We start from the raw sequence: 27,112 nt of genomic DNA, 5'->3' as shown, positions 1-27,112 counted from the left end.
GACGGACCATCTCCAGAGGAAGCGGCAATAACTTTTGTCGACGTGCAGCAGTTGTTTTCCACTAATACAGAATGCAACAACCCTTATATACCCGATTGTGAAGCCAATCGTCAAATGTACCTGTCCGTACATTTTGTCAGGCCACCTGTGATATAATCCTGTTATTGACTTCTTGCTGCGACAGACAATCAGTGACATGGTTCTTTTAACAAAGAAATCACCGAAGCGTAAAAGAAACTCACCAGATTGATATTCTGAGTTCAGAAAGGAAACCCAAGTCAAGAAAAAATATATATTCCATATTAAATGCCAAGTCTGTATATACATGTACTTTGAGATTTGAGCTTTGCCAGCCTAATTTTGTTGGAAATAAAACTCAACTTCTAAAATAGTTAGCTGAAAATCACACGTGAAGGTAAATACTACATCTTTTTGCCTTGCACTGCCTTTCTGCGCTGGGAAACGTACTTTTGGTTCCGTGTTTTTGCTATCACGTTACCGACACGCTACCGGTAACGATCGTTTCCGTGAAATCTGCAGGCCTGAAAAGGTACATTTCAGTTGTTGCTTCAGACTGTACATGATGTTTCACTTGACAACACACCATAGTGAGGGCTGTCCTATTATCAATGAACCAAAAAATTGCAACAAATTCTTACAATGGCAGGATGTTGTGGTCAACCAGAATGAGCCGGAGAGTCCCCTTTTTTGCCAGAGTCTTCAACTGCACATCATCTTGGCAAGGCAGATAATCTATGGATGGCAGAGCCAGCCGTTTGAACAGGTAGCCGAGTTCAGGATGAAGAGGCAGCTCAGCTCTCAGAATATTCAACATTGGCACTGGTCTTGAGCCAGGCCTGGAAAACTAGAGACGAGAAGACGATTGGCTCAGGGCGAGTAAGTGAAGCTCTAGAAAAATAATAACTTGTGTTCTTATAAGAATCCCTTGCCAAATTAGAAAAAAGTTCATTGAGGTTGTAAGCACAAAGGAACATTTCACTTACAAGAGTTAAATCTGCAAATGTTCTTTAACAGAATACAAGGTCCATATTCAATCTTAAAGTTACAAAAAACTCTCACCTGAAATAAGAACCATGCATAGGTTAAAGCAGCCACAGCAGAGTCCAAGTCACATGCCTCGTTCCCCATGACGACGGAAACCTCATGCCCCTCAAGCAGTGCCGCCTGAAAACATCACGTTATATTTAATTTACACCAATTAGAAACTATTAGAAACCACTCACCATCTTTCGAAAAAAAATCTGCCAAAAGTAAGCAGTTGCGCATTAGAACAAATGCTTTGTTGAGATTAAAATAGAGGTGTACAAGTGTGCTGCTACAAAGAAAATTGCCCAAGGAAGGGGCTCTAAAAAGTAAACACATTTGACAGTACACAGCGAATACTCCAGCTTGCCCACTGGTATTGTCACGTGGACTGGTTTTGGAAAGATTCACCCACTAGCTGAACGGTGACTGACCAATTCAAAGCAGTGTGGGAAATGGAAGCCCTCATTTTTGTTTCTTTTTACCCAAACGACTCCCTGCCATTATAATTAACCCAATGGTGGGAAGACAAGATTAATCCATTCTAAAGGTTGCAAAGAGTTTAATTATGAAATCATGATAACCATAAACAAGCACACTAATAAATTTCTAGACAACTATGTTTGACGACAAGGGGCACAAATCCCTAAAAGCCCGAACAAGACGAGCGCTGAATAGATATCTTAACTCATCCCACAATAAAGCTGCGTGCCTGATGACAACTAAGGATGGGTAGGGATTGGTAGGGTAAGAAAATGATAAAATTCCTTCTTGTGCCTATCAGCGACGTGTCCTTGTGCATATACAATGCAACCTCTGCTCATTATATGCTGGATGGACTAGGCCTAAGCAGCTAGAATTGAGAGTGGGTTTGAATTAGAGGGGTGAAGGGGGTGGGAGGGGAATGGAGGTTTTAATCATAAAAATAGGACCGCAGTCCTGAAGCTCACCTGGATCAGAAGTAAAAGTCACTCAACCCCCCCCCCCCCCCCCCCCCCCCACAAATCCCCTCAGATCCAGATTTTTTTGAATGCCGTGAACAAACTTGAGTTGCAAAATACCAAATATCATTTTAGCCAAGTTTGGTCACAATCCCATCAGCAGTTTCGAAGAAGTTGCAAGTGTATGGCCACGACTGACGGACAGCGGATGAGCCATCCCATAAGCTCCCCGGAACTACTTTCCAGGTGAGCTAAAAATGAGGGTTCGAGGTCGTCCGCAAAATATTGTCACGTCCGTAGCAAGTTACCACCAGCCTTGGATCGATGAGCCAAACCAGCTTTAACTCCCGAGGCGACCTCCCAATAATGGCGGTTATTGGGCGCACGAGATGGAAGAGACACGAAGCATTTAACTATACGAACACACGGGTTTAATCCGAAACCCAAACAAAGACTGAAACAACAAAAGGTAACGACAATGATTTGTACCAAAATAAGGCACAAATCTCTTAGGCCAGTGGACATGTCTGCTGGAATGTGTTTTCCTCATGTCTAATGCAGTTGTCGGTGGCAAAGAGGTTGGTTCAGATGTCGATTGGGCTGAACTCGGTACTGTTGTGTGTTGGCTGACAGAAACAGTGGGATTCGATGTAGCTGGAGTTTGTTCTGCTCTAGCAGGTGGAGGAGTTGTTTCAGACTATCAGGGTAGACAACCTTGAGTCTGTCTAACTCTAAACTGATTGTTTCAGACTTCCCATTAAAATCAAGGATTAACTACTTGCCCTTCCTAGTCACATACAAAAACATGGGTACAAGACAAAAGATCTTTGTGCAGATGTGTAGAACTCTGCTGAACTCTGGTTGGGTGTGATGCAAATCACTCATTGTCCTTCGCAGTCTGTCCACATAATTACTTGGGTCCAAACTGGTGTGAATGTTAGTTGGGGCACCAAATTTCCCATGATGGCGGTGTTGATCCAAAAACTAACTCGGCTGTGCTTCAACCCAGATCAGCTTTCATCGAAGCACGAATGTCCAAAAGCACTACCGGTAGGTTTTCCATCCAGCGGTGTGGGTCTGCTTGTGCTCTGTGTGAGGCCTTAAGCTGTTGATGGAACCGTTTGACAAGCCCATTTGTAGTGGGTGGTAAGAAGCAGTTCTGGTGCATTTACTTCCAAGTAACGCAGTCAGCATTGTGAAAAGTGTGGATTCAAACTGTCATCCTCTGTCACAGGCCTGGGGATTCCAGATCTCATCGGCAACCGTTTTTCGGTTCCGTGATTCAGGTTTATGGGAACCGATGGGAAACAAAATTCCGGTTCCGTGCCCAAACCTAATGGGAAACGATGTTTTTTCCTTTAGAATTTGTAAAGCAAAACATTTGTAATACAAAATTAAAAATGTAGTCTCAAATAATAAATCCTGTCATTTACATGTATGCAATGTAATTAACACATGTTCATTATTGAGGTTGATGTTTATTATCAGAGAAGAGCAAATTCTGTCAATTTGATTGTGTATACCCTTATGAAATAAAGTTTTATTATTATTTTAAGTTGTATGATGATTCTCCATTTTTTTAGAACTGACTTTCACAATATTTTCTGTGTCATGAGTTGTAACGCAAGACGACAACGGACACCGTTAATGCTTCAACTATTTGTACTTACTACTACTGTACATACAAGTTGATTCTCCCTTATTATTAGGTTTAGGACACACAGCTTTTCAGAATTTCTCCACCACAGAATTAGAGAGAAACAAATCAAAACAAAATACTTATTTCAAGTCAAACTGAACAGTTTAATAACATAGTACAACTTCCATAAGTTTCGGTGTAACAACTTGAAGGTCATCGGACAATAAATGGATTGTATTGCAAATTGTGCGATGTTCCGCAAGTCCCATGTCCATATAATACATCGGAACAACGTGAAAAAGTTCGTATTTAAAATCGTGTCCTATAAACTTTAAGTAATATCAAACGTATAATATCAAAGTAGGACTTCAAATATAAATTTCAATACAGATTTTCTTGACCGAATTGCATGTTCATCTTGCCGAAATCATTGAAAACTGTTGGCCCCTCCACTTTCAGGTAACATATACGTGTACTTTGAGATTTGAGCGTTGCCGGCCTAATTTTGTTGGAACTAAAACTCAACTTCTAAAATAGTTAGCTGAAAATCACACGTGAAGGTAAATACGACATATTTTTGCCTTACACTGCCTTTCTGCGATGGGAACCGTACTTTCGGTTCAGTGTTTTTGCTATCACGTTACCGACACGCTACCGGTAACGATCGTTTCCGTGAAATCCGCAGGCCTGTGTCAGTCAGTGGTGCTAATAAATGGGGCGCACCAAACACTGTGAACCATCTGGAAACAAAGGCTTTGGCTGCAGTCTCCACCTCTATGTCAGGTATTGGAATAGCTTCCGGCCACCTAGTAAAACGGTCAACGCACGCACTTGACTAGATATGTGCTACCACCAGATGGTGGAAGAGGACCGACTAAATCAATGTGAATGTGATAAAAACTGGCACCGGGAGATGTAAAGGTATCTGATGGTGGCACTGTGTGACGATGTATTTTCACTCGTGTGAAAATTTCACTCACATCCGCCCCTTCACGAGCGCCCTCTCATGTCCAAGATCACATGAGCATTTACATGGTCAACGTAATAACAGGACGCAATACTAAGACTGTTGTCAGGGGTGGATGTGACCGCAGCGTTCAACATGGAACTGGATTGGACCATTCAGTTTGCTCCCTCTGTGGACACTTGATTAACGAACTACCGGAATCGTTTGCCATCGGAGATGCTTCTTTTCTCATAGCCATTCATGAACCAAGAAGTGGAATGGTATCCCGAATATCAGATAATCCAAAGTTCCTATCATTCATTTTGCGCACAGTCTGTGTTTTCAAGACTCAAGAACATGCTTTTTGACCGTGGGAAATTCTCTGTGGTATACAATAGGCATCAATCGCGGTCGATCGCTGAATTAACGCCAGGGGGGTTGACTCAGCCTGTCATCCTTCCGAGGTCGGCAAATTGAGTACCAGTTCACTGGTAATTCCCTGCTTGTCGTTAAAGGCGGCAAAAAGGGTTGGCGGCAGGAAGGGCATCCGGCCGTAAAACATTGCTTCAAAAAGGGGATCAAAAAAACAACAACAACCACGGTTCCCAAAAAAGGCTAACCCCCGCTTGTGGGGAAAAATGGCCTCTAAAGGTGGTTATTTTTTTTTTATATACAATAGGCATCAAATGTGTTGGAGAAGCAATCTTTGTTACAAGTGATTCACATTGTTGAGAAGAAGGCAAATGTTCAGCTAATGGCAAAACCGTAATTCTGATCAATGGACACTTTCATGTCAAACCTTGTTCAATGTCAGACATTGATTGATTTGTTTGATCATTGTCATTTGTTGTCTTTATTTGCTCCCCTCGCTCTGCTCGTCAAAATGATATTTTTCAGTGCAATTTAAATTTCTTGCACCTCTCTTAACCTAAAATCATGGGTACGCGCCTGGTTGTATATCGAAAGTTAGTATAATGTGATGTCAGTGTGTTTAAACTCATGAGTTAATCCATTGCATGACTATGGATTATTAATTTGGAGCAAGTCTATCTGAACACATCACAAACATTTCATCCGTCTGAGTGGCCCACCTCCGCCAGTGGCCAGACCCCATGTCTGAGGGACCGTCTCGCCGAGTGGCTGGGGTCCACGTCTGAGGGGCTGTCTACCCGAGTGACCAGGGTCCACGTCTGATGGGTCGTCTCCCCGAGTGGTCAGGGTCCACGTCTAATGGGCCGTCTCCCCAAGTGGTCAGGGTCCACGTCTGAGGGGCTGTCTCCCCGAGTGGTCAGGGTCCACGTTTGAGGGGCCGTCTCCTCGAGTGGTCAGGGTCCACGTCTGATGGGCCGTCTACCTGAGTGGCCAGGGTCCACGTTTAAGAGCCCTGGCGGCTCCCCGAGTGGCCAGGGTCCACGTTTATGGGCCCCGGCGGCTCCCGAGTGGCCAGGGTCCACGTTTAAGGTCCACGTCTGATGGGCCGTCTCCCCGAGTGGTCAGGGTCCACGTCTGAGGGGCTATCTCCCCGAGTGGTCAGGGTCCACGTTTGAGGGGCCGTCTCCTCGAGTGGTCAGGGTCCACGACTGATGGGCCGTCTACCTGAGTGGCCAGGGTCCACGTTTAAGAGCCCTGGCGGCTCCCCGAGTGGCCAGGGTCCACGTTTATGGGCCCCGGCGGCTCCCGAGTGGCCAGGGTCCACGTTTAAGGTCCACGTCTAATGGGCTGTCTACCCGAGTGACCAGGGTCCACGTCTGATGGGCCGTCTCCCCGAGTGGTCAGGGTCCACGTCTGAGGGGCCGTCTGCCCGAGTGGTCAGGGTCCACGTCTGATGGGCCGTCTACCTGAGTGGCCAGAGTCCACTTTTAATGACCCCGGCTCCCCGGGTGACCAGGGTACACGTCTGAGAACCCTGGCTCCCCGACGAACCAAACCATCGCACACGCTACAACACACCTGTATCGCCTTTCGGCTCTCAACGATGAACGCTGCAAAATCCATGTTTTTCATTCAGACACAAACGACAGTTTGATTCTATTAAGACATCAGATTAAATTTTCTAGAAACCATTAACATGCTTGGCTTGAGGTAGCGCGGAAAAATTGATTAATTGTAGTTTTCGACTGAGGAGAGTTTCATAACACCACGACTACAGTGAGGCGAGTTTCACGAGCTAACTACTACACTGAGGAAACGTGCCGCGTTTGAAGTTCGAGTCACTAACAGCATGGCTTAAGCATTCAAGCAAGCACTCCATTCGAAATGGTTGATAAGGAACGGCTGGCTTGGCAAGCGATAACTAGCCGATTGGTAATGGAAGTAGAAAACATACTGCCTACACACACACACACACACACACACACACACACACACACACACACACACACACACACACACACACACACACACACACACACACACATACACATACACACACACACACACACACACACACACACACACACACACACACACACATACACACACACACACACACACCTCCCCCTCCCCCTAGTATGTAGTGTTAAACTTCCCAAGTACGTCAAAGACACAAATGGAAGCAATCCTCAGCAAAATAATTATAATTATTCACACGTATTTATATTGAATGGTGATTCGCGTAAGGAACAGCGGGACAATTCTGTGTTTGTAATAACCGTCTTACTAATACAAATCACACCGTCATGGATTAAACTACCGCTTAATATTTGAGCCGCCTTCAATGTGAAATTCCCAGAAGCATTATATTGTTGCCATTGCACTTTTTGGTTATGTGATGTAACACATGTAAATGCAAATATTTTTTCCCCATTACATTCATTTAATCAGGAAATACTTTGTTGTTTTGCCTGTTTGAGACAAACTTCCGGTGGGCAGCAACTTCCGGTGATGTCAATGCCTGGATTTCGATTCGTTTTGATTTGAAGGAAACTTTTTCTTCTACGCAGGAAGGAACTGATATATTCGGTACGTACTTTCCAATTTCCAACCAATCGGCTGAGGTTATACTGTATTGTACAACGTTTTTTTCAAAAAATTTGACTTGGCACGTCTTTGCAAATCCCGTTCCCCATTCCCCATTCCCCATTCCCCATTCTCCATTCTCCATTCTCCATTCCCCATTCCCCATTCCCCATTCCCCATTCCCCATTCCTAGGATGATAAAGGGGGATTGCGAGCGAGCTTGTTGCCACTGCCAGCCATGCTCAACGACCGAGACTTGGTGTCATTGGCCTGTCAATCGCTAGTCCTGAAAACGGTGCGAGCTGGAAGGCGTGCGGCTAAAGCTGCCTGGGATGCCGTTGCTGTGGAAGTGGGTCTCCGGCCGGGTTTTCTCTACGACCGCTCCTTGGTGGAGCCAAAAGACCTCTTGACGTTCCTCGAGCAGCTGCGAGGTTCTGGTCTATTGCACGGGCCTTCGCCTGTAGTTTTGGACCTCCAAGGGCATTTGATTGTTGCAAACCCTTCAGTCACCCTGACCCACCTGTCAGAAGGCCGCTGGGTTCTTGTCGATGCCTCCCCAACCCTCGCCGAACCACAAATAGCCAAAGCAGACGCGGTGGCGGAATCGCTGCGGATTTCCCAGACTTTGGCCGCTGCGATAGTTGCAGCACCTGCTGCCGGACCCGTGTTGCTGCGACCAGAAAGCAAGGGTTGGAACCTTGCGACGGCGTTTGGTCTTTTGCTGGGTTTCCCTGTGGTTTATTGGAGTGAGGCTAAGGCAGGACGAGAAGGAGACACGTGCCTCGCAAGTCCGTGCCCCGTGAGGGTTTATCGTGCCTCCGCCCGCTGCCCCAAGAGGCCTGATGGCTCCGCCGCACTCCATGACATTTGCTCGTTCAGCATCCCATCTGTCGTGGCATCGTCCACGGCTTCCACCTTGGCTCGATGGCAAACCACCCTCCACCTGGATTTTGCGAAGCAACGCTGCTTTGAACATTTAAATGTGACCTCAGAAATGACTCTGTTGCCATCAGGTGGACTGTAAATTATCCATTTTGAATTGTTTTTGTTTTGTGTGTGCTGGGACAACAAAGGGAGAAATCAGTTATTCTGTTTCAAATCAGACTCTTTACTTCTGCCACTGTCTTAAAAAGTAAAAAAAAAACAAAAAAACATTGCCTCAAACAGGGAACCATGATTGTCATGGGGCCCGCAAGGCTAACCCCCGCTCTAGCGGGGAAAATGGCCTTAAAAACGATCATTAATTCATTCATTCACTTCTGCCACTGTCTGTCTCTCTGTGCAGAATATCTCAAGAAGTTACGGATGGATTCAGCCAAAACTTGGTGGACAGGTTAGGCATGTGACGAGAACGAATCGACTACATGTTGGAGAAGATCAGGATCCCATAATTACCTCCGCCACCAATGGTGGATGGAGTTTGTTTTCACCCCTGTCTGTCCGTTTGTGAACAAAATATCTCAAAAAGTTGTGGACGGATTCGGACGAAATTTAGCAGAGATGTGGCGTATGTGAGAATGACGAAATTATTAGATTTTGGTGAAGATCCGGATTCGGATCCGGCTACTAGAATTTGTAAAGTGATTCTTCACCAGTGGGAGATAGGGCCAAAAACGATACATAGCAGGATATCTGAAAAAGTTATGGATGGATTTCGACGAAACTTGGTGGACCGGTTGGGTGTCTGACAATGACTATTCGATTCGATTTTGGTGAAGATCTGAATATGGATTCGGATATGAGAATTATTTAATTTTTTAAAATGATTCGTCACAATTGGGAGATGGGGCCAAAAACGATTCGGTGCCAAAAAAAGGCCAACCCCTGCTCTGTGGGGAAAAATGGCCTCGAAAGGTGGTTCTTCATCATTGAGTGATATGGCCAAGCAGGTGGAGGTATGTATGCTCTGTACTGAGTGCCGTTCTAGTTTTTAGTGTTTCTTCAACTTTGAGAGGCAGGGCCAAAAATGATATGTAGCATGATGATTCAAAACATTGTGGCCGGATTATGACGAAACTTGGATGAATTATGTCGGTGACATGAACAAACCGATTAGATTTTGGTTCAAGTCCTGATACTGATCCAGCCTATCAGTGGGATACAAAACATAAACTGCTGTTCAGCCTGTCGGAGATATGCTCTCCAGCGGATGCCATTTATAGTTGTGTTATTTCGCCGAAATGCCCTCGGAGTGTGTCCCAGTGTCCAGCCGAACATACGTCAGTTGACATATGACTCAAACGTCTCACAAACTACCCGACCTATTATGGACCAAATTTGGTACAATGCATCAGGACATCAAGGTCTCGTGGGATTGTGCTCCCCATCCGAATGAGCCCATCTGAAGGGTGGGGTTTTGCCCCAAATATTGGTATTTCATTTAAAAATCTTCTCAGAAACCGCCAGACAGATCCAGACCGAACTCACCACGTGGCATCCGGACCATGCCCTAACCTTAAATTGTGCTCCCCATGGCCCTATCTCCCCTGGAAAGAGGGCCACAGTCTCCTTCCACAAATCCCTCATATTCACTAAAACATTTTCCTCACAAAACTACATGACCGATTATGGACTAAATTTGGTACGATGCATCAAAACAATAAGGTCTCATGAGGTTATCCTCCCCATCCAGATCCACCCCCTATAAAAGGCTGAAAATGGGGGCTTCACCCCAAATTCAGGTAATCTATTTTAAAATCTTCTCAGAAACCCTGGGGAAATACCTGTCAGTCCCCCACAAGACTATATATTTTTCTCCTGCATTCTACCATTTCTCGTTTTTATTACATTCTTCCTTCCAATTCTTAAATTAAATGGTACAGCACTCTTAACTTCCCAAATATTTTATATCAACATTAACCCAAACCTATCTAACCCTTTTACTTACAGGTTACTGTGATTCAGCCTGGTGTTGGTTTAACAGTTAATGCAGTTGGCTTTCAGAGCTCTTCGGGTCCTGAGTCTAAGGCCAGGAGGGTTCACTCAGCCTGTCATCCTTCCAAAGTTGGCAAAACGAGTACCAGTGAATTGGGAAGAAGCGAGTATGCAGTGCTGCAGTGGAAACATGTCCAAGATTATGTCCCCTAGCCAAGGAAAAACTACCCTCGGCAGCCCTATGCATTTGAAGACACAAAAGGAGTGCTTCTTCTTCTTACTATGTCTCCTTCCCTCTATCTGTTGCTTATTTATTTATTTGGCGGGGGAGTGAGGGAGGCAGGTTGCTTTTGTGTGAAAAACAAATTAGACATTTAATTTACACACGTACACCTGTTACCTACAGGTGTAGCAGGCAGGGTCATTCCTCTGGGGTAAATAGATTATAGTAGATCTAGGGTCGGGCATAAGAACATTGTGGGTGTGTTCATTTGCCAAGTTTCTTAAAGAGCGCTCGCCAAGTGGTTTAAGCATTCGAGCAAGCACTCCATTCAAAATCGTTAAGGAACGGCTGGCTTGGCAAGCACTAGCAGGCTCTTTAGTAACTGAACATACCCTGGGTTTCCTCCCTTTCAATTTAGTGTTAAACAGCAGTAGCGACTGTTTCAAAAGGTAATCAAACGTGTTTGTGGTTTATAATATTTTTACTGCTGGGAGGGGTGCTCTCACCAAAACGGCACAATAAGATGTTTTTACACGTTAACACCACGTTTGTTCAAAGAGGAAAAACACCTTAGGGTGGGGGAGAGCTTTTGGAGTTAAATCGCTCCAACGTCCATCGTCTCACCCTTACTTTCCCTGTCAAGTTTGTTTATGATTGGATAAGTAATGACCAAATCTATTGTGGTCAAATATCGTCAGACACCAAAACCAAATTGCGTATTTTAGTATGATACGTCTTCACATGTGAAAGCCTTGTAACGCATTGCGTCAAATTGCTTTTAACCTGTGAAGTGTGGGTTCGATCCCTGGCCTGAGTATAAACCACCACCCTGGTGGGCTTCACAGGCAAGAAGGTCGCTGCACTAACGTGTGCTGCCTGTCGCTTGTATTACATGTCTGACTCAGGCTTGGGCACTATCTGATGAGTGGCACATGGTTGGAACAAATGGAATAGATATGTACGATTCCATTTACCTCGGCCTCCATCTCATTCCTAATATTGTCGATGAAACCCCACGATGCGAGTCATCCTTCAGAGGCAGTAAGCCAATGGGGCAAATGCTAAGGCAAGAGCTACGTCTTCGGCCTACAGATACAGCTACCATGCTGGAGTTTCTCCATTTTAGCTCAATAATACGTGATCATCACCAGACAACTTCCCTCTATCGTCCCAATCACCAATTCCCCACCATTCCGTCTGTCCCCCCCCCCTCCTCCCCCAAACAAGAAAAGTTAATATGTATCATGCATGACTAATGTTGACTTGGATACCAATTGCTGAACATAATTATGTATACTCAAATGTAGTTACAAATCATGTTTTATAAAATAAAATTGCATATCTTTTATGCAACTGCACCCTCATCAAAGACGTCCTTTTGAATATACTAGGGCATGCCCGTACTATATATATATCTAAAATTATATCCCCCCCCTCTATTTACATGAAATGGTTTGGTCCAAAGCGAACGGCTTGCGAGTGGTGACAATCCCCCCCCTCTATTTACATGCAATGGTTTGGTCCAAAGCGAACGGCTTCCGGAGTTTGGTAAAGAAATCGCCATCGCGTGCACAAACGCGCAGGAAAGCGAATGAATCGCAAATTCGTTTTTATTAGTTTTAAAACATAGTTTAACGCCAACATAGTTTGCAAACGTGAAATAAATGAATACGCTCTCAAATGTGCCATCCGAGGCAGAGTGTGTCCGCCACGTTCGGCACACGCGATAGTTCGCTGCTCTCTGATTGGTTGAATCGTTTTTTGGACATAGCTCGGTAAGTAATTGTCCGATTAATATGAAACCTTGAAAAGGCACATCCTCGGGTCCCCAGCAATATACCTGGCAAGTTAAAAGTATATCGGACCCGTGGTTGTCGAGAAACAGCGGTCACAGACAAACAGACGTACAAACGTACAGAGATTACTGGAATTATAGATAGATGCAGCGCATTCAGAAAGTATTCAGTCCCCTTCACTTTTTTCACATTTTGTTATGTTGCAGCCTTATGCTGAAATCGTATAAATTCATTTCTTTTTCCCTTATCAATCTACACTCAATACCCCATAATACAACAACAACAACAACATGCATTTTAAAGGCCATTTTCCCTGCTAGAGCGGGGGTTAGCCTTGCGGTCCCCATGACAATCTTCTCCATTTTGCCCTATTTTCTGCATCTCTCCTTGTTAGCCTTGCCCGCATTTCTTCTTCCACCATCTTTAGCCAAGTCTTTCTCAGTCTTCCCCGTCTTCTACTTCCTTCTACATTCATTTCCATCACTCTTCTCAACCAGTCACTTTCATCCTTCCTCAACACATGACCAAACCATCTCAACCTGTTCCTCTTCACAGCATCAATCACAGGCTCTATTCCCATCATCTTTCGCAATTTATCGCAATATTTATCGCAAAAGTGGCATGTTTTCTGATATCAAATGTGGCATGCTTTCTGATATCAAATGTGGCATGCGTTCTGATATCAAATGTGGCATGTTTTCTGATATCAAATGTGGCATTTATCATCGCAATTTATCAATTTATCATCAAATGTATCATCGCATCGCATCGCAATCGCATTGTGGCATCAAATGTATCATCGCAATTGAGTGAAGCCGCATCGCAAATATCGCAATTTATCAATTTATCTACACCCCATAATGACAAAGAGAAAACAGGATTTTAGAATGTTTTGCAAATTTATGAAAAAAGAAAAAACTGAAATATCACATTGACATAAGTATTCAGACCCTTTGCTATGACACTTGAAATTTAGCTCAGGTGCCTCCCATTTCTCTTGATCATCTTTGAGATGTTTCTACACCTTGATCGGAGTCCACCTGTGGTAAATTCAATTGATTGGACATGATTTGGAAAGGCACACACCTGTCTATATAAGGTCTCACAGCTGACAATGCATATTAGAGCAAAAACCAAGCCATGAGGTCGAAGGAACGGCCTGCAGAGCTCAGAGACAGGATTGTGTCGAGGCACAGACCTGGGGAAGCCTACATAAAATATTCTGCTGCATTGAAGGTTCCCAAGAGCACAGTGGCCTCCATAATTCTTAAATGGAAGAAGTTTGGAACAACCAGGACTCTTCCTTGAGCTGGCCGCCCGGCCAAACTGAGCATTTGGGGGAGAAGGGCCTTTGTAAGAGAGGTGACCAAGAACCCGATGGTCACTGGCTGAGCTCCAGAGATCCTGTGTGGAGATGGGAGAAACTTCCAGAAGGACAACCAGCACTGCAACACTCCACCGATCTGGGCTTTAAGGCAGAGTGGCCAGACGGAAGCCTCTCAGTGTAAGACACATGAAAGCCCACTTGGAGTTTGCAAGAAAGTACCTAAAGGACTCTCAGACTGTGAGAAACAAGATTCTGTGGGCTTTCATGTGTCTTTGACTGAGGAGAGGCTTCCATCTGGCCACTCTGCCATAAAGCCCAGATCGGTGGAGTGTTGCAGTGATGGTTGTCCTTCTGGAAGTTTCTCCCATCTCTACACAGGATCTCTGGAGCTCAGCCAGAGTGACCATCGGGTTCTTGGTCACCTCTATTACCAAGGCCCTTCTCTCCTGATTGCTCAGTTTGGCCGGGCGGCCAGCTCAAGGAAGAGTCCTGGTTGTTCCAAACTTCTTCCATTTAAGAATTATAGAGGCCACTGTGCTCTTAGGAACCTTCAATGCAGCAGCGATTTTTTGTAGGCTTCCCCAGATCTGTGCCTCGATACAATCCTGTCTCTGAGCTCTGCAGGCAGTTCCTTTGACCTCATGGCTTGGTTTTTGCTCTGATATGCAATCAGCTGTGAGACCTTATATAGACAGGTGTGTGCCTTTCCAAATCATGTCCAATCAATTGAATTTGCCACAGGTGGACTCCAATCAAGGTGTAGAAACATCTCAAAGATGATCAAGAGAAATGGGAGGCACCTGAGCTAAATTTCAAGTGTCATAGCAAAGTGTCTGAATACTTACGTAAATGTGATATTTCAGTTTTTTATTTTTAATAAATTTGCAAAACTTTCTAAAATCCTGTTTTCTCTTTGTCATTATGAGGTATTGAGTGTAGATTGATGAGGGAAAAATGAATTTAAACGATTTCAGCATAAGGTTGCAACATAACAAAATGTGAAAAAAGTGAAGGGGTCTGAATACTTTGTGAATGCACTGCAATTTAAAGCTCATGAAGTACCTGCAACAAATCACAGATCCAAAGAAATACATGAGACAACACCAGTCTTGATTTCGGACACACACAGCAGCTGACCTTTTGGGGAAGTGGCATCATTTCCTATCTCACTGGGTACCAGCGACGCATCTTTACCTCTGCCACCGAAGGTGGATGGAGGTTATATTTTCACCCCTGTCTTGTTTGTTTGTTTCTGTCAACAAGATGTCTCAAAAAATTGTGGACGGATTCGGGCGAAGCTTGGTTACATAAGTGACAAGGAAGACTAATTTTGGTGAAGATCCGAATCCGGATCAGAGAATTTTTTATATGAATCTTCTTCATCGAGTGATAGGGCTAAAACCGATATACAGCAGGATATCTCAAAGAATTGTTTATTGAGGAAGTTAGGAGTGGAGGAATGGTTGATCTGAGTAGTGATGGCAATGTACAAAAGAGCGCGCACAGCTGTAAGGACGAAGGACGGGAACAGTGGTGAGTTTGAGGTGAAGGTGGGAGTGCATCAGGGGTCAGTACTAAGTCCACTACTATTTGTAGCTGTGATGGAGGTGCTGGCTCAACGTAAAGGTGGGTTTACCATGGGAGTTGTTGTATGCAGATGATCTGGTGTTGATTGCGGAAAGTATGGATGGACTGAAGGAAAAGATGAACAAGTGGAAGGAATGTATGGAGACAAAAGGTCTGAAGGTGAATATCGGAAAAACGAAGGTGATGGCAAGTGGTAAAGCATGTGGTGAGGTGGAAAGAACTGGGAAGTGGCCCTGTGCTGTGTGCAGGAAGGGTGTCGGAGTGAACTCCATTCAATATACAATGTGCGCTGAGTGGGTTCATCAAAAATGTAGTGGTCTGAGAGGGTCATTAACCACTGTGGCAGCTACATTCAAATGTAAGGTGTGCACAGAGGGAGCTGCAGATGGAGGAAATGTTGAGTTGGATCTTGGAGACGGCGTGAAGCTGGAAGGTGTGAAAACATTTTGCTACCTCGGAGACATGCTGAATGGAGAAGGTGGATCAGACTCGGCAACGGTTGCTAGAGAGAGATGTGCATGGAAGAAGTTTTGGGAACTGAGTGGCATGCTGATGAGGAGGGGAGTGTCGTTGAAGCTGAAGGGAAAGGTGTATGCGGCATGTGTGAGAAGTGTTATGATTTATGGGAGCGGGACATGGGTAATGAGCGTAGAGCAGCAACGAAGGTTGGAAAGGGTGGAAATGCGAATGGTTCGATGGATGTGCGGAGTATCGTTGATAGAGAGGAAGACAAATGATGAATTGCGAAAGATGATGGGAATAGAGCCTGTGATTGATGCTGTGAAGAGGAACAGGTTGAGATGGTTTGGTCATGTGTTGAGGAAGGATGAAAGTGACTGGTTGAGAAGAGTGATGGAAATGAATGTAGAAGGAAGTAGAGGACGGGGAAGACCGAGAAAGACTTGGCTAAAGATGGTGGAAGAAGAAATGCGGGCAAGGGGGTTAACAAGGAGAGATGCAGAAAATAGGGCAAGATGGAGAAGATTGTCATGGGGACCGCAAGGCTAACCCCCGCTCTAGCAGGGAAAATGGCCTTAAAATGCATGTTGTTGTTGTTGTATATCTCAAAAAGTTATGGCCGGATTTGGACGAAACTTGGTGGACAGATGGGTATGTGACAAGACCGAATCGATTAGATTTTGGTGAAGATCTGAATATGGATTCAGATACGAGATTTGTTTAATTCTTGAGTGATTCTTCACCATTGAGAGATCGGGTGAAAAGCAATATATAACATACACTACATGACCAAAAGTATGCGGACACACCTTCTAATTTGTGGATTAGGTTATTTAAGCCGCACCCATTGCTGACAGGTAGATATAATCAAGCACACAGCCATGCAATCTCCATAGACAAACATTGGCCTGTAGAATGGGCCATACTGAAGAGATCATTGACTTTTAATGTGGCACCGTCACAGGATGCCACCTTTCCAACAAGTCAGTTCGTCAAATTTCTGCCTTGCTAGAGCTGCCCCAATCTACTGTAAGTGCTGTTATTGTGAAGTGGAAACGTCTAGGAGAAACAACAGCTCAGCCGAGAAGTGGTAGGCCACACAAGCTCACAGAACGGGACCGCTGAGTGCTGAAGCACATAGCGCATAAAAATCATCTGTCCTCGGTTGCAACACTCACTAACGAGTTCCAAACTGCATCTGGAAGCAACGTCAGAACAACAACTGTTTGGTGGGACAACAAGCTTCATGAAATGGGTTTCCATGGTCGAGCAGCCGCACACAAGCCTAAGATCACCATGCGCCATGCCAAGCGTCGGCTGGAGTAGTGTAAAGCTCACCGCCATTAGACTGGAGCAGTGGAAACGCGTTCTCTGGAGTGATGAATCACACTTCACCATCTGGCAGTCCGACGGACGAGTCTGGGTTTGGCGGATGCCAGGAGAACGCTACCTGCCCGAATGCGTAGTGCCAACTGTAAAGCTTGGTGGAGGAGGAATAATGGTCTGGGGCTGTTTTTCATGGTTCGGGCTGGGCCCCTTAGTTCCATTGAAGGGAAATCTTAACGCTACAGCATACAATGACAATCTAGACGATTGTGTGCTTCCAACTTTGTGGCAACAGTTTGGGGAAGGCCCTTTCCTGTTTCAGCATGACGATGCCCCCGTGCACAAAGCGAAGTCCATACAGAAATGGTTTTGTCGAGATCGGTGTGGAAGAACTTGACTGGCCTGCACAGAGCCCTGATCTCAACCCCATTGAACACATTTGGGATGAATTGGAACGCCGACTGCAAGCCAGGCCTAATCACCCAACATCAGTGCCCGACCCCACTAATGCTCTTGTGGCTGAATGGAAGCAAATCCCCGCAGCAATGTTCCAACATCTCATGGAAAGCCTTCCCAGAAGAGTGGAGGCTATTATAGCAACAAAGGGGGGGACCAACTCCATATTAATGCCCATGATTTTGGAATGAGATGTTTGATGTTCGGGTGTCCACATACTTTTGGTCATGTTGTGGACAAGTTGTGACTAAATTTGGTGGACGAGATGGTTCGGTGACAAGAACAAGCCGATTAGATTTTGGTGCAGGTCTGAATCCAGATCCAGCCCAACAGTGGGATACAAAATGTAAACTGTTCAGCTTGTGCTCTACAGATGGCCGTTCTAGTTTGTGTTATGTCGTCGCTTTTCTCTACCGCACTCAGGTGGGCCAATCAAGCAGGAATTTACTCTTTCCTTTGGAGGGCCAATCTATGGTTGTTGTCCATGCTCTGTCCTGCAAATGCCTAGTGTCAAGGTGTACATACCATGTGTTTCATATTTGGTGTAACTCGGCCAGGGTCGGAATCAAACTACCGACTTTCCAGACTCAACGGACACCAACAACTAGAACGGCACTCGATAGAGCACGTACAGTCGTACACTTCCGCCAGGCTGAACAATTTACATTTTGTAAGTGGATCCGGACATAAACTGGATCTTGTCACCTAACCATCTCATAATTTTTTGAAATATCTTGCTAGATATCGATTTGGCCCTATCAATGGGAAAATCTTGGATTTTTACCTTCACCAAAATCAAATAAATTTGGCCTTGTCACACACATAACGTGTGCAAGTTTCGTCTTTTTTTTTTTTTTTGTATACTGAATCGAGGCTCGTGAAAGAGCTAACATTTATTTCACAAACAAATCAACCAGACAAACAAAATATACAAAAAGAGGGAGCGGAAGACAAGATGGGGATAGAAGGGGAAGCACACAACCACAACATTTGAGAGCATGGAGAAGTGTGGGAGGGAGAGGGCTTGGGGGCAGGAGGCGTGGGAAGGGGAGGGGGGGGGGGAGGAGGAGAGGTATAAAACACAAGGGGACCGAACACATTTTGGTCTGAATCCTTCCATAAACTTTTGAGATATTGTGCTTACAGACAGACAGACAGGGGTGAAAACATAACCTCAGTCCACCTTCGCTAATTATGCCATACGCATTGAGTCTGCTGCCAAGAAAGCTATAAAGGTCTAAGACTGCAATGGTGGATTTTTATTTTGATGCCAGACAAAACAAGCCAGAAATATGCGATGCATGACTACATACACAAATTGCTTGGTTGCAGAAAAAGCACATCCATAATTAACTCCCTTCGCCCCCCAAAAACTCGCCAGGCTAAAGTGCTTTACCTTATATCACAATCAAAACATACATTTTAGAGTTTGACTCCATTTCAAAAAGGGAAAAAACATCCAAAATCCTTTATACACAAATATTATACTTGTATTCTTTGGATAAAATTGTCATTTAACTTGCCCCATTTCAAGCTTGCATTAGTCATTATGCATTCTAATCAGCCCTCTGCTCAAACATGCACACTGTTTGTGAACCTGAAACCGCATCTCCAGCAAACATGTAACACAGTCTGGCCTAAACAATCGCAGCTCAGTCCCCTTATAATCATCGCAAAAGAGGTCTTTGTCTTAATGAAATAGCAGATGAGAACTCAAACATGCATTTCATTATGCTTCGTTGGTTTCAGGTCGAATGAGTCACTGAGAAGTAAACTGGGCTATCCAACATATACAAGGAACTTGGATGCAGGAAGAGGCCATTTGGCCTATCAAGCCTGCACTACATCTACACCACATTCATTAAATCCAACAGTTTATCAACTTTCACTGTGGTAGAGGGTGTTGGGTGTGAAGGAGTGGGGATGAGAACAGTGGGGCAAGCACAGATACACCAAGGTGTTATATACAGTGTCTTCAGAAAGTATTCACACCCCTTAACTTTTTTCCTCATTTTTTTGTGTTACAGCCTGAATTTAAAATGGATTAAAGTGAGATTTTTGTCACTGATCTACACAAAATACCCCATAATGTAAAAGTGGATTTGTTTTCGAATATTTTACAAAATAATTAAAAATGAAAAGCTGAAATGTGTTGAGTCAATAAGTATTCAACCCCTTTGTGATGACACTCCAAATTGAACTCAAGTGTATCCAATTTCCTTTGATCATCCTTGATATGTCTGCAACTTGATTGGAGTCCACATGTGGCCAATTCAATTGATTGGACATCATTTACTTAGAAAGAAACACACCTTTCTATAGAAGGTCCCACAGTTGCCAGGCCATGTCAGAGCAGAAAATATACCATGAAGTCCAAGGAAATGCATGTAGAACTCGAGATAGAATTGTGAGGAGGCATAAATCTGGGGAAGGGTATAAAACAATTTCTAGAGTGTTGAAAGTTCCCAAGAGCACAGTGAACTCCATAATTTGAAATGGAAGGAACATGGAATGACCCAGACTCTTCCTAGAGCTGCCTGTCCAACCAAACTGAGCAACAGGGCAAGTGAGGCCTTTGTCAGAGAAGTGACCAAGAACTAAATGACCACACTGACTGAACTACAGAGTTCCTTGGGTGAGATGGGAGAACCTGCAGTGAGGACAACAGTGTCTACAGCACTTCAAAAGTGTAGGTCAGATGGAAGCCACTCCTGAGAAAAAGGCAAATGACAGCATGCCTGGAGTTTGCAAAAAGGCACATGAAAGACTCAGATCATGAGGTAAGGGATTATTTGGTCTAACGAGATGAAAATTGAACTTTTTGGTCTGAAAGCAAAGTACTATGTCTGGCAGAAACAGAGCACAGCTCATCACCCATCTAACACCATTCATACTGTGAAGCATGGTGGTGGCAGCATCATGCTATGGGGATGCTTTTCAGCGGCAGGGACTGGGATTCAACGGCAGGGACCTTGTATGGATAGAGGGAACAATGAATGGAGCCAAATGCAGGCAAATCATTGAGGAGAACCTGCTTCAGAGAGCAAAGGACATTAGACTGCGGTGAAGATTTATGTTCCAACAGGACAATGACCCCAAGCATACAACCAAAGTAACACTGGAATGGCTTCAGAACAATAATGTGAAAGTCCTTGAGTGGCTCAGCCAAAGCTCCCATTTAGAATCTGTGAAACGACTTGAAGATTGCTGTTCACCGATGCTCCCCATCCAACTTGAAAGAGTTTGAGCAAGTCTGCAAGGAAGAATGAGAGAAAATCTCCAAATCCAGATGTGCAAAGGTGATACAGACATACCCGAGAAGACTCAAAGCTGTAATCACTGCCAAAGGCACTTCTATGAAGTATTGACTCAGGGGCTTGAATACTTATGAAAATTATATATTTCTGTATTTCATTTTTAATTATAGAGTTAAAATTTCTAAAAAGATTCCACCTTGACATTATGGGGTATTATGTGTCGGTCAATGATTTTTTTAAATCTCAATTGAATCCATTTTAAATTCAGGCTGTAACACAATAAAATGTGAAAAAGTCAAGGGGTGTGAATACTTTCTGAAGACACTGTACACATATGACTGAATGATGTACCAGCCTCTGTTACAGAGCGTTGCTTCCACCAAAGCCCTTTGTTGGCCAGGGGTGATACTGGGCAGGAGTAGTTTGGACAGCAATTTGGAATTTGTTTAGGATGGCGCCGATAGCTTGCCTACTCTTTGCGAAGGACACCGTGGGATCTTTAACGTCCACCAATGAATTCTGGCAGACGGGACATCCGTTTAACGTCCATCCGATGGACGGCACACCCATTGATGAATCACCCTGTCTGTGATACACCAGGTTGGCAGTTTATAGCTCTGTCAGGATTTGAACCCAGAGTAGACAGGTTAGAGGTGAGTGAGCATACCGCTATACCACCCTGCCAGCCCGATATACACATATACGTACATGACTAAATATAACCACCTTTAGAGGCCATTTTTCCCCGCAAAGCGGGGGTTGGCCTTTTTCGGGAGCCGTGGTTGTTGTTGTTTTTCGGTCCCCTTTTTGAAGCAATGTTTTACAGCCGGATGCCCTTCCTGACGCCAACCCTTTTTGTCGCCTTTAACGACAAACAGGGAATGACTAAATGACTAACGAACGTACATGACTAAAATAGATATTATTTGAAACGACAAAATATTTTTAGTAGATTGATTTATTTGTTTGTTTTATATTTACATTGCCTTATTTCTCAACCACCCCAGTCTCTTTTTGCCTCTGGATTTACACCATTGAAATATACGTACCTATTACAGGCATTACCCTATACAATGCTCATTTACCCCTTTAAGGTTGACCATTTCTCTTGTGCAGATTGCCCTACTGTTAGTTTGTCCCCAATCTAGAGCAACTAATTCTCTCTCCGCAACCTCAAAGTTTACTTCCTTTCTGAAATATAATAGTCTTACTCTACCACCACAAACCCAAAATCTTAACAGAATACTTGCACACACTACAATTTTCTTCTGAATGGTTCAAATGAACTAGCCCTTTGTTTGCCAACAGTTTAAATCAATTCACATTATAGGACATATAAAGGTTATAGTGGGGCGGCTTAGCCCAAATATTCAAAAGAATTGTGCATTTTGTGATACAAGCACCAAATTTGGCACACTAGTAGACTATCATATTATGAAAAGATCTGGATATTGGGCCATCTCAGATTCAGAGATTTGATTTTTGCAAGATTTGCAGATTTTGCAAGCTGAGATTGCAACGCCAGGGACGGCCGACTCCTTCCTACGAGCTGCCCACGTCACCCGCACAAGAAGAGCTCATCAAATCACTGCAGCGGCACTGCACATCCTGCAACACCGTGCGTATGAACGCCACTGTATGACATATGCTGATGATGCAGAAGACCTGCCTGAGTTCGAAGACTGGTGTCACCAGAGAGGAGAAGACATTCCCAACTTTCAGTACTGGGCAACTGTGCTGGAACTAGAGATGTTGGTACTGGTCTACGTGCGTTCTCTGCGGCAGGCTTCATTCACGACGTACCTTGATGCCCTGACGGAACTGGTCCCATGGTTCCATGCCTTAGACCACACACACTATGCCAGGTGGGTCCCTGTTCACCTGAGGGACACGGTTGCACTCCCAATGAAGCACCCAGGTGTAGCCAGAGAATTCAGGGCTGGCAACTTCACTGTACAGAAGACGAAGAAGGTGTTCTCTTCGATCCCAATCGAATCGAAATCTTGCAAAAATCAAATCTCTGAATCTGAGATGGCCCAATATCCAGATCTTTTCATAATATGATAGTCTACTAGTGTACCAAATTTGGTGCTTGTATCACAAAATGCACAACAGGTTTGCTATGCTGCTACACTATTAGCAGATTTAAAATATTTCAGGAATTACAAGGCAGAAAATAAATATTGAGCAAATATTTTAAAAAAAAAAAAAAAGAGAGGACCCACTACCAACTCCCACTCCCCCACATTGCAGGATAGAGAGGGACATGCAAGTTGAGGTCTCTACAAGTGGAGGTTACATCCCATAGACCCGCCGGTAAACAAATTAAGTCGATTATCCCAGAGTTGGACCAAATAATTCACTTTCACCAAAGTTGCAAAACAAGCCAGTCTTCCTATTTTCATCCTTACCAACTGAAGCTCTTAGATATGGGCTGATGCTTGAAAATATAGGCATGTACAATTATTTACACAATAGGAAATCTCCATTCATTCCAGCACCAACAGATCTTCACTCGAGCTCTTTCTCACCACCTGGAAACGACATGCAGACAGGCGATGAATATTTCACATTTACATTTGCTCCCAGAGCTTGGCAGATAAAAGTTCACGATTAAAAGCTAAAGGGAATCTCAAATCAAATTTGAAAGGCAGAATTACTCGATCCGAAATGAAAATCATCATCCGATGTTTAATATCCTGAATATGAAGTAGCATCTACTGTATGCTTTACAAACAACAAAATGGAGATATGTACCATCAACTGGGAATACCTGGGAAAACAGCGAACACGTTTTGAAAAATAACTTTTGGTTATTCATATAATGTCAGGTCGAGAAATGTTGTTTTTTTTTCAATTCTTTTCATTTTCAATCTTGTACTCCTGGCAATGTTCCGCAGATCTCCAAATTTAAATTGGCAGAAGTCTTGCTTCTGTGAAAGCCATTTCCATGGGATGCCAAAACCTTGATGGAAATGTACGGCAGTTCTCGGAAGCACTAACCTTCGCAACTTGTTTAAGAAGATGAGAACAAATTTTGTTGTTCTCATCTTTATTTTGTCACTTTTAGTTCCCAGAATGGACAAAGTACATCCTGTATCCAAAAGTACATTCTGTATCCATGGTTAGCACGAATAGGAAATAAGGAAAAACAACTTCAATACCATGCAATGATAATCATTTTGGCCCCAAACAGACCACTTGTGCACAAATTCAATATAAAATACAAATATAAGGTACATGTTCCTTCGTTATTTACAAAAGATGCCTGAAAGATTTTTTGTTAAGCTCAAGGTATACATAAACAGCAAAAATATTTTTGTTGTTGTTGCTCTTAAATGGCCACTATCATCCCACCTTGTGGGGTCGGCCGGGGGAAGCTTGGCCCAGGTCTTTCACAAACCGGCCTGACCAGGCCTGACGTTCGACTAGTTAGGGCAGGAATTTGGAATTTGGCCATGGTGCTGGCTAAACTCACCTACTCTTTTCGAAGGACGCTATGGGATCTTTAATGCCAACCAACCTATGCTGGCAGATGGGACTCCCAGTTTAACGTCCATCCGAGGGACGGCACACACATTGATGAATCACCCTGCCTGTGAAACACCAAAGTGACGGTTTATAGCTGGGTCTGGATTCCAACCCAGGCTAGACAGCTTAGAGGAGAGTGTGCGTACCTCTAGGCCATCCTGTCAACCCCATAAACAGCAAAAGAATGAACCACCTTTGGAGACCATTTTTCCCTGCAGAGCAGGAGTTGGATTTTTTCGGGTACCGTGGGACCCCTTTTTTGAAGCAATGTTTTATGGCCGGATGCCCTTCCTGCCACCAACCATGTTAGTCGCCTCTTGCAACACACAGGGAATTACCAGTGAACTGGTACTCAATTTGCTGACCTCGGAAGGAAGACAGGCTGAGTCAACCGCCCTGGCGTTAATTCAGCGATCGACCGGGAATCGAACCCAGGATCCTGGGATCCCAAGCCGGCACCCTAACCGCTAAGCCAACACCAGGCTAAAAACAGCAAAAGAATAATAAAAAATATCAGAAATATTAAAGCAAACTGCAGCAACTGGTAGGAACAAGGCAAACTGTACATCTAGAAATCAAAACATACCAAGTAGGTCTTTATCGTTGTCGGTCTGAGTGCGCAAATGAAAATGGCGGCACAATAATAGCAGCAGAAAGCAGACCAGTCCAGTCAAGGTGAAAAGCAGGGTACAGTAGTGGAATTTGTCATAACCATGCTTTTCCATTACCTATAATAACAAGAACAACAAAATAGACAATTATAAATATTTAGCTGTTTAATAAAGCGTCATCAAAAAATCTTGTTCAAGTTTGCTCAATAAAAGACACGCATCCTCAGCTCCAAATGTTTCAGCAATGTAGCTGCTAACTCACCGAACCGACAATAATTGGAAAGGACATCTCGCCAATTGTTGCACCCATGATGAGAAGCGTGACGGATGAACCTGCACAAATACACACGATGGGACAAACAAGGAGGACAAGCGTCTCCAATGTTCAGATTCTACAGTCTATGGAGGGCAGACATCGCATGGAGTGGCGAGTAGTTATTTCTCTTATGCCAATACGGTAAGCTAATAAATGACATGGAAGAGAATGCGATTTATCTTCTACTATATAAGAGAGATGTCTGTCTGTGAGTGTCGCCATTTTTCTCAGAGATGGCTGAACGGATCTTCGTCAAACTTTCAGAGGTTCATCAGTGAGTGCCTGGGAGTGTTTTAGGTCCAAAAAAAAAAAAAAAATGTAAAGTTCGTTTTGTGGAGTTTTTAAATAAAAATCACTCGATGGTGCCGAACCCTTTTTAAATTAATGACAGTTATATACAAGTACTCATTCGCATAAATAAATACAAAACAATCACTAGACATTTGAACACAAATAAATCAAACAATTCCGGAAGTGTACGAAGTTGGTAGTACGGGTTCTTCTTGTTCCTGGTCGGCATCACACTTAACTCAGAAACGTGATGAAAGCCACATTCACCAGCATATATTCAACGAAAAGGTGACTTACCCCTTCCTCTCCTCCCCCTTTCTCTCCGTTCTTCCTCCCCCTTCTTCCCCCCCTTTCTCTCTTGTTCACCCCACCCCTTCCTTTCCCCTTCCCTCTCCCCCCCCCCCCCTATTCCCTCCATCTCCCCCTGCTCTGCTCTGCTTAGATAATACAGCTTGTGCTTTTTAAAATTTGTATAAAAAAAGACAATTGAACTTGTTCTTGTGACTCGGCAAAATAAAAATAAGCTTGTACATTGCACAAGCCGACCATGTTTCTGATGTTTATTGAGGGCTATCAGGATAGCATCGAAGGTTGAGGTATGCACACTTGCCTTGAGCCTTTTGGCACGGTCTTTTGCAAAGAGTAGAAGAGTCATCACCGACACCCTGAACAAATGTCAGGCCTGGCTAGCCGGTTCGTGAAGGACTTGTCTTCACCCCCTATCCCATTTACGCCATACCCATGGCACTCCCCTCCCACTGCCTAAGAATGGGGTCGTTAAATTTGCCCTCTTGGTAGTCGTAATACTGATGTTCCTAATGGTGAATGACAGTGGTGTACATTTATCTGGCTTTTCCTCTGCACCCTTTTTGTTTGAGAGCTATGTCCTTAAATGGCTGCACACACTTATACTGTGTAAACTTAAAATCCCTAAACTGTTATGTAATGGGTTGGCGTAGATCTCACAAGGTTGAAAGCTCAAGGTCAGGTGAAGAAGGCCTTTCAATAAATGACTGCATATCCATATCAGTTGCATCATTTTGCGAATTAGTGGCATAATGACGTGCACCGATACCATGTATGTACATATTTATTAAAAGGCCTTCTTCACTTGACCTTGGGCTTTCAACCTTGTGAGATCTTCACAGACTCAATACTTCCCTTGTTATGATACAACTCGAACTTTAAAAGGTTGGCACTTTTAACCTCACTGGCCACTCATTTACATTCTGATGTGCGTTTAAGTTGAGGTTAATATAAGTAAGTTTAAGTGTGGTATCTCCTATGATGAAGCTGATTCTGAGGGCCTTTCACTCACTCACCGCAGGTAGGTAGGTGGTCTTTCTGTCTTCTACCGACTCCTTTCCGGCCTTGCTCCCCCAGCTATATCTGTGCTCTGTCTCCCAAATATTCCTACAGGTCGCACAAGATCTGCCAGAAACCCTATTCTGGTTAAACTGCCAAAATCAAGACTCTCTGCTCACCTTCACTCCTTCATTCCTCTTTTCTCCTGCCTCTGGAACAAACTCC

The 27,112-nt window shown here is 44.0% G+C and overlaps 2 protein-coding genes and 1 non-coding gene across 4 annotated transcripts in view; 1 reads left to right on the top strand and 2 right to left on the bottom strand.

Annotated features, from left to right (window-relative positions):
- PRUNE1 (prune exopolyphosphatase 1) overlaps positions 1-6,925 on the bottom strand; it is a 36,738-nt gene extending 29,813 nt beyond the window's left edge. Inside the window, exons 1-3 of the mRNA XM_068112195.2 lie at positions 6,521-6,925; positions 1,081-1,185; positions 660-865 (exon numbers count right to left, since the gene is read on the bottom strand). Of these exons, the coding sequence (XP_067968296.2) occupies positions 660-865; positions 1,081-1,185; positions 6,521-6,574 (365 nt within the window). The 5' untranslated portion in view covers positions 6,575-6,925. The remainder of the gene's footprint in view (positions 1-659; positions 866-1,080; positions 1,186-6,520) is intronic.
- Positions 6,926-7,442: 517 nt separating this feature from the next.
- LOC137425836 (uncharacterized) lies at positions 7,443-8,615 on the top strand. The gene is made up of 2 exons (XR_013623042.1): positions 7,443-7,531; positions 7,722-8,615. It is a non-coding gene; the product is annotated as an uncharacterized LOC137425836 (transcript).
- Positions 8,616-21,773: 13,158 nt separating this feature from the next.
- Positions 21,774-27,112, bottom strand: part of SLC60A1 (solute carrier family 60 member 1) — a 75,371-nt gene continuing 70,032 nt past the window's right edge. The window contains exons 8-11 of one of the 2 annotated variants that reach the window (XR_013623041.1): positions 25,238-25,308; positions 24,951-25,092; positions 22,870-23,367; positions 21,774-22,293 (exon numbers count right to left, since the gene is read on the bottom strand). Coding sequence is in view for 1 of the 2 variants with exons in the window: in XM_068112194.2 (XP_067968295.2) it covers positions 23,345-23,367; positions 24,951-25,092; positions 25,238-25,308 (236 nt within the window). In the remaining variant the exon portion in view is untranslated. Of the gene's footprint in view, positions 23,368-24,950; positions 25,093-25,237; positions 25,309-27,112 lie in introns of both variants that reach the window. The other variant, XM_068112194.2, reaches the window with a different exon arrangement.

The sequence above is a fragment of the Myxine glutinosa genome, chromosome 4, assembly GCF_964187855.1.
Source record: "Myxine glutinosa chromosome 4, kmMyxGlut1.1, whole genome shotgun sequence".
Lineage (NCBI taxonomy): Eukaryota > Metazoa > Chordata > Myxini > Myxiniformes > Myxinidae > Myxine > Myxine glutinosa.
The sequence above is the reverse complement of the archived record's forward strand: the minus strand, read 5'-3'. Positions and strand labels throughout refer to the sequence as shown.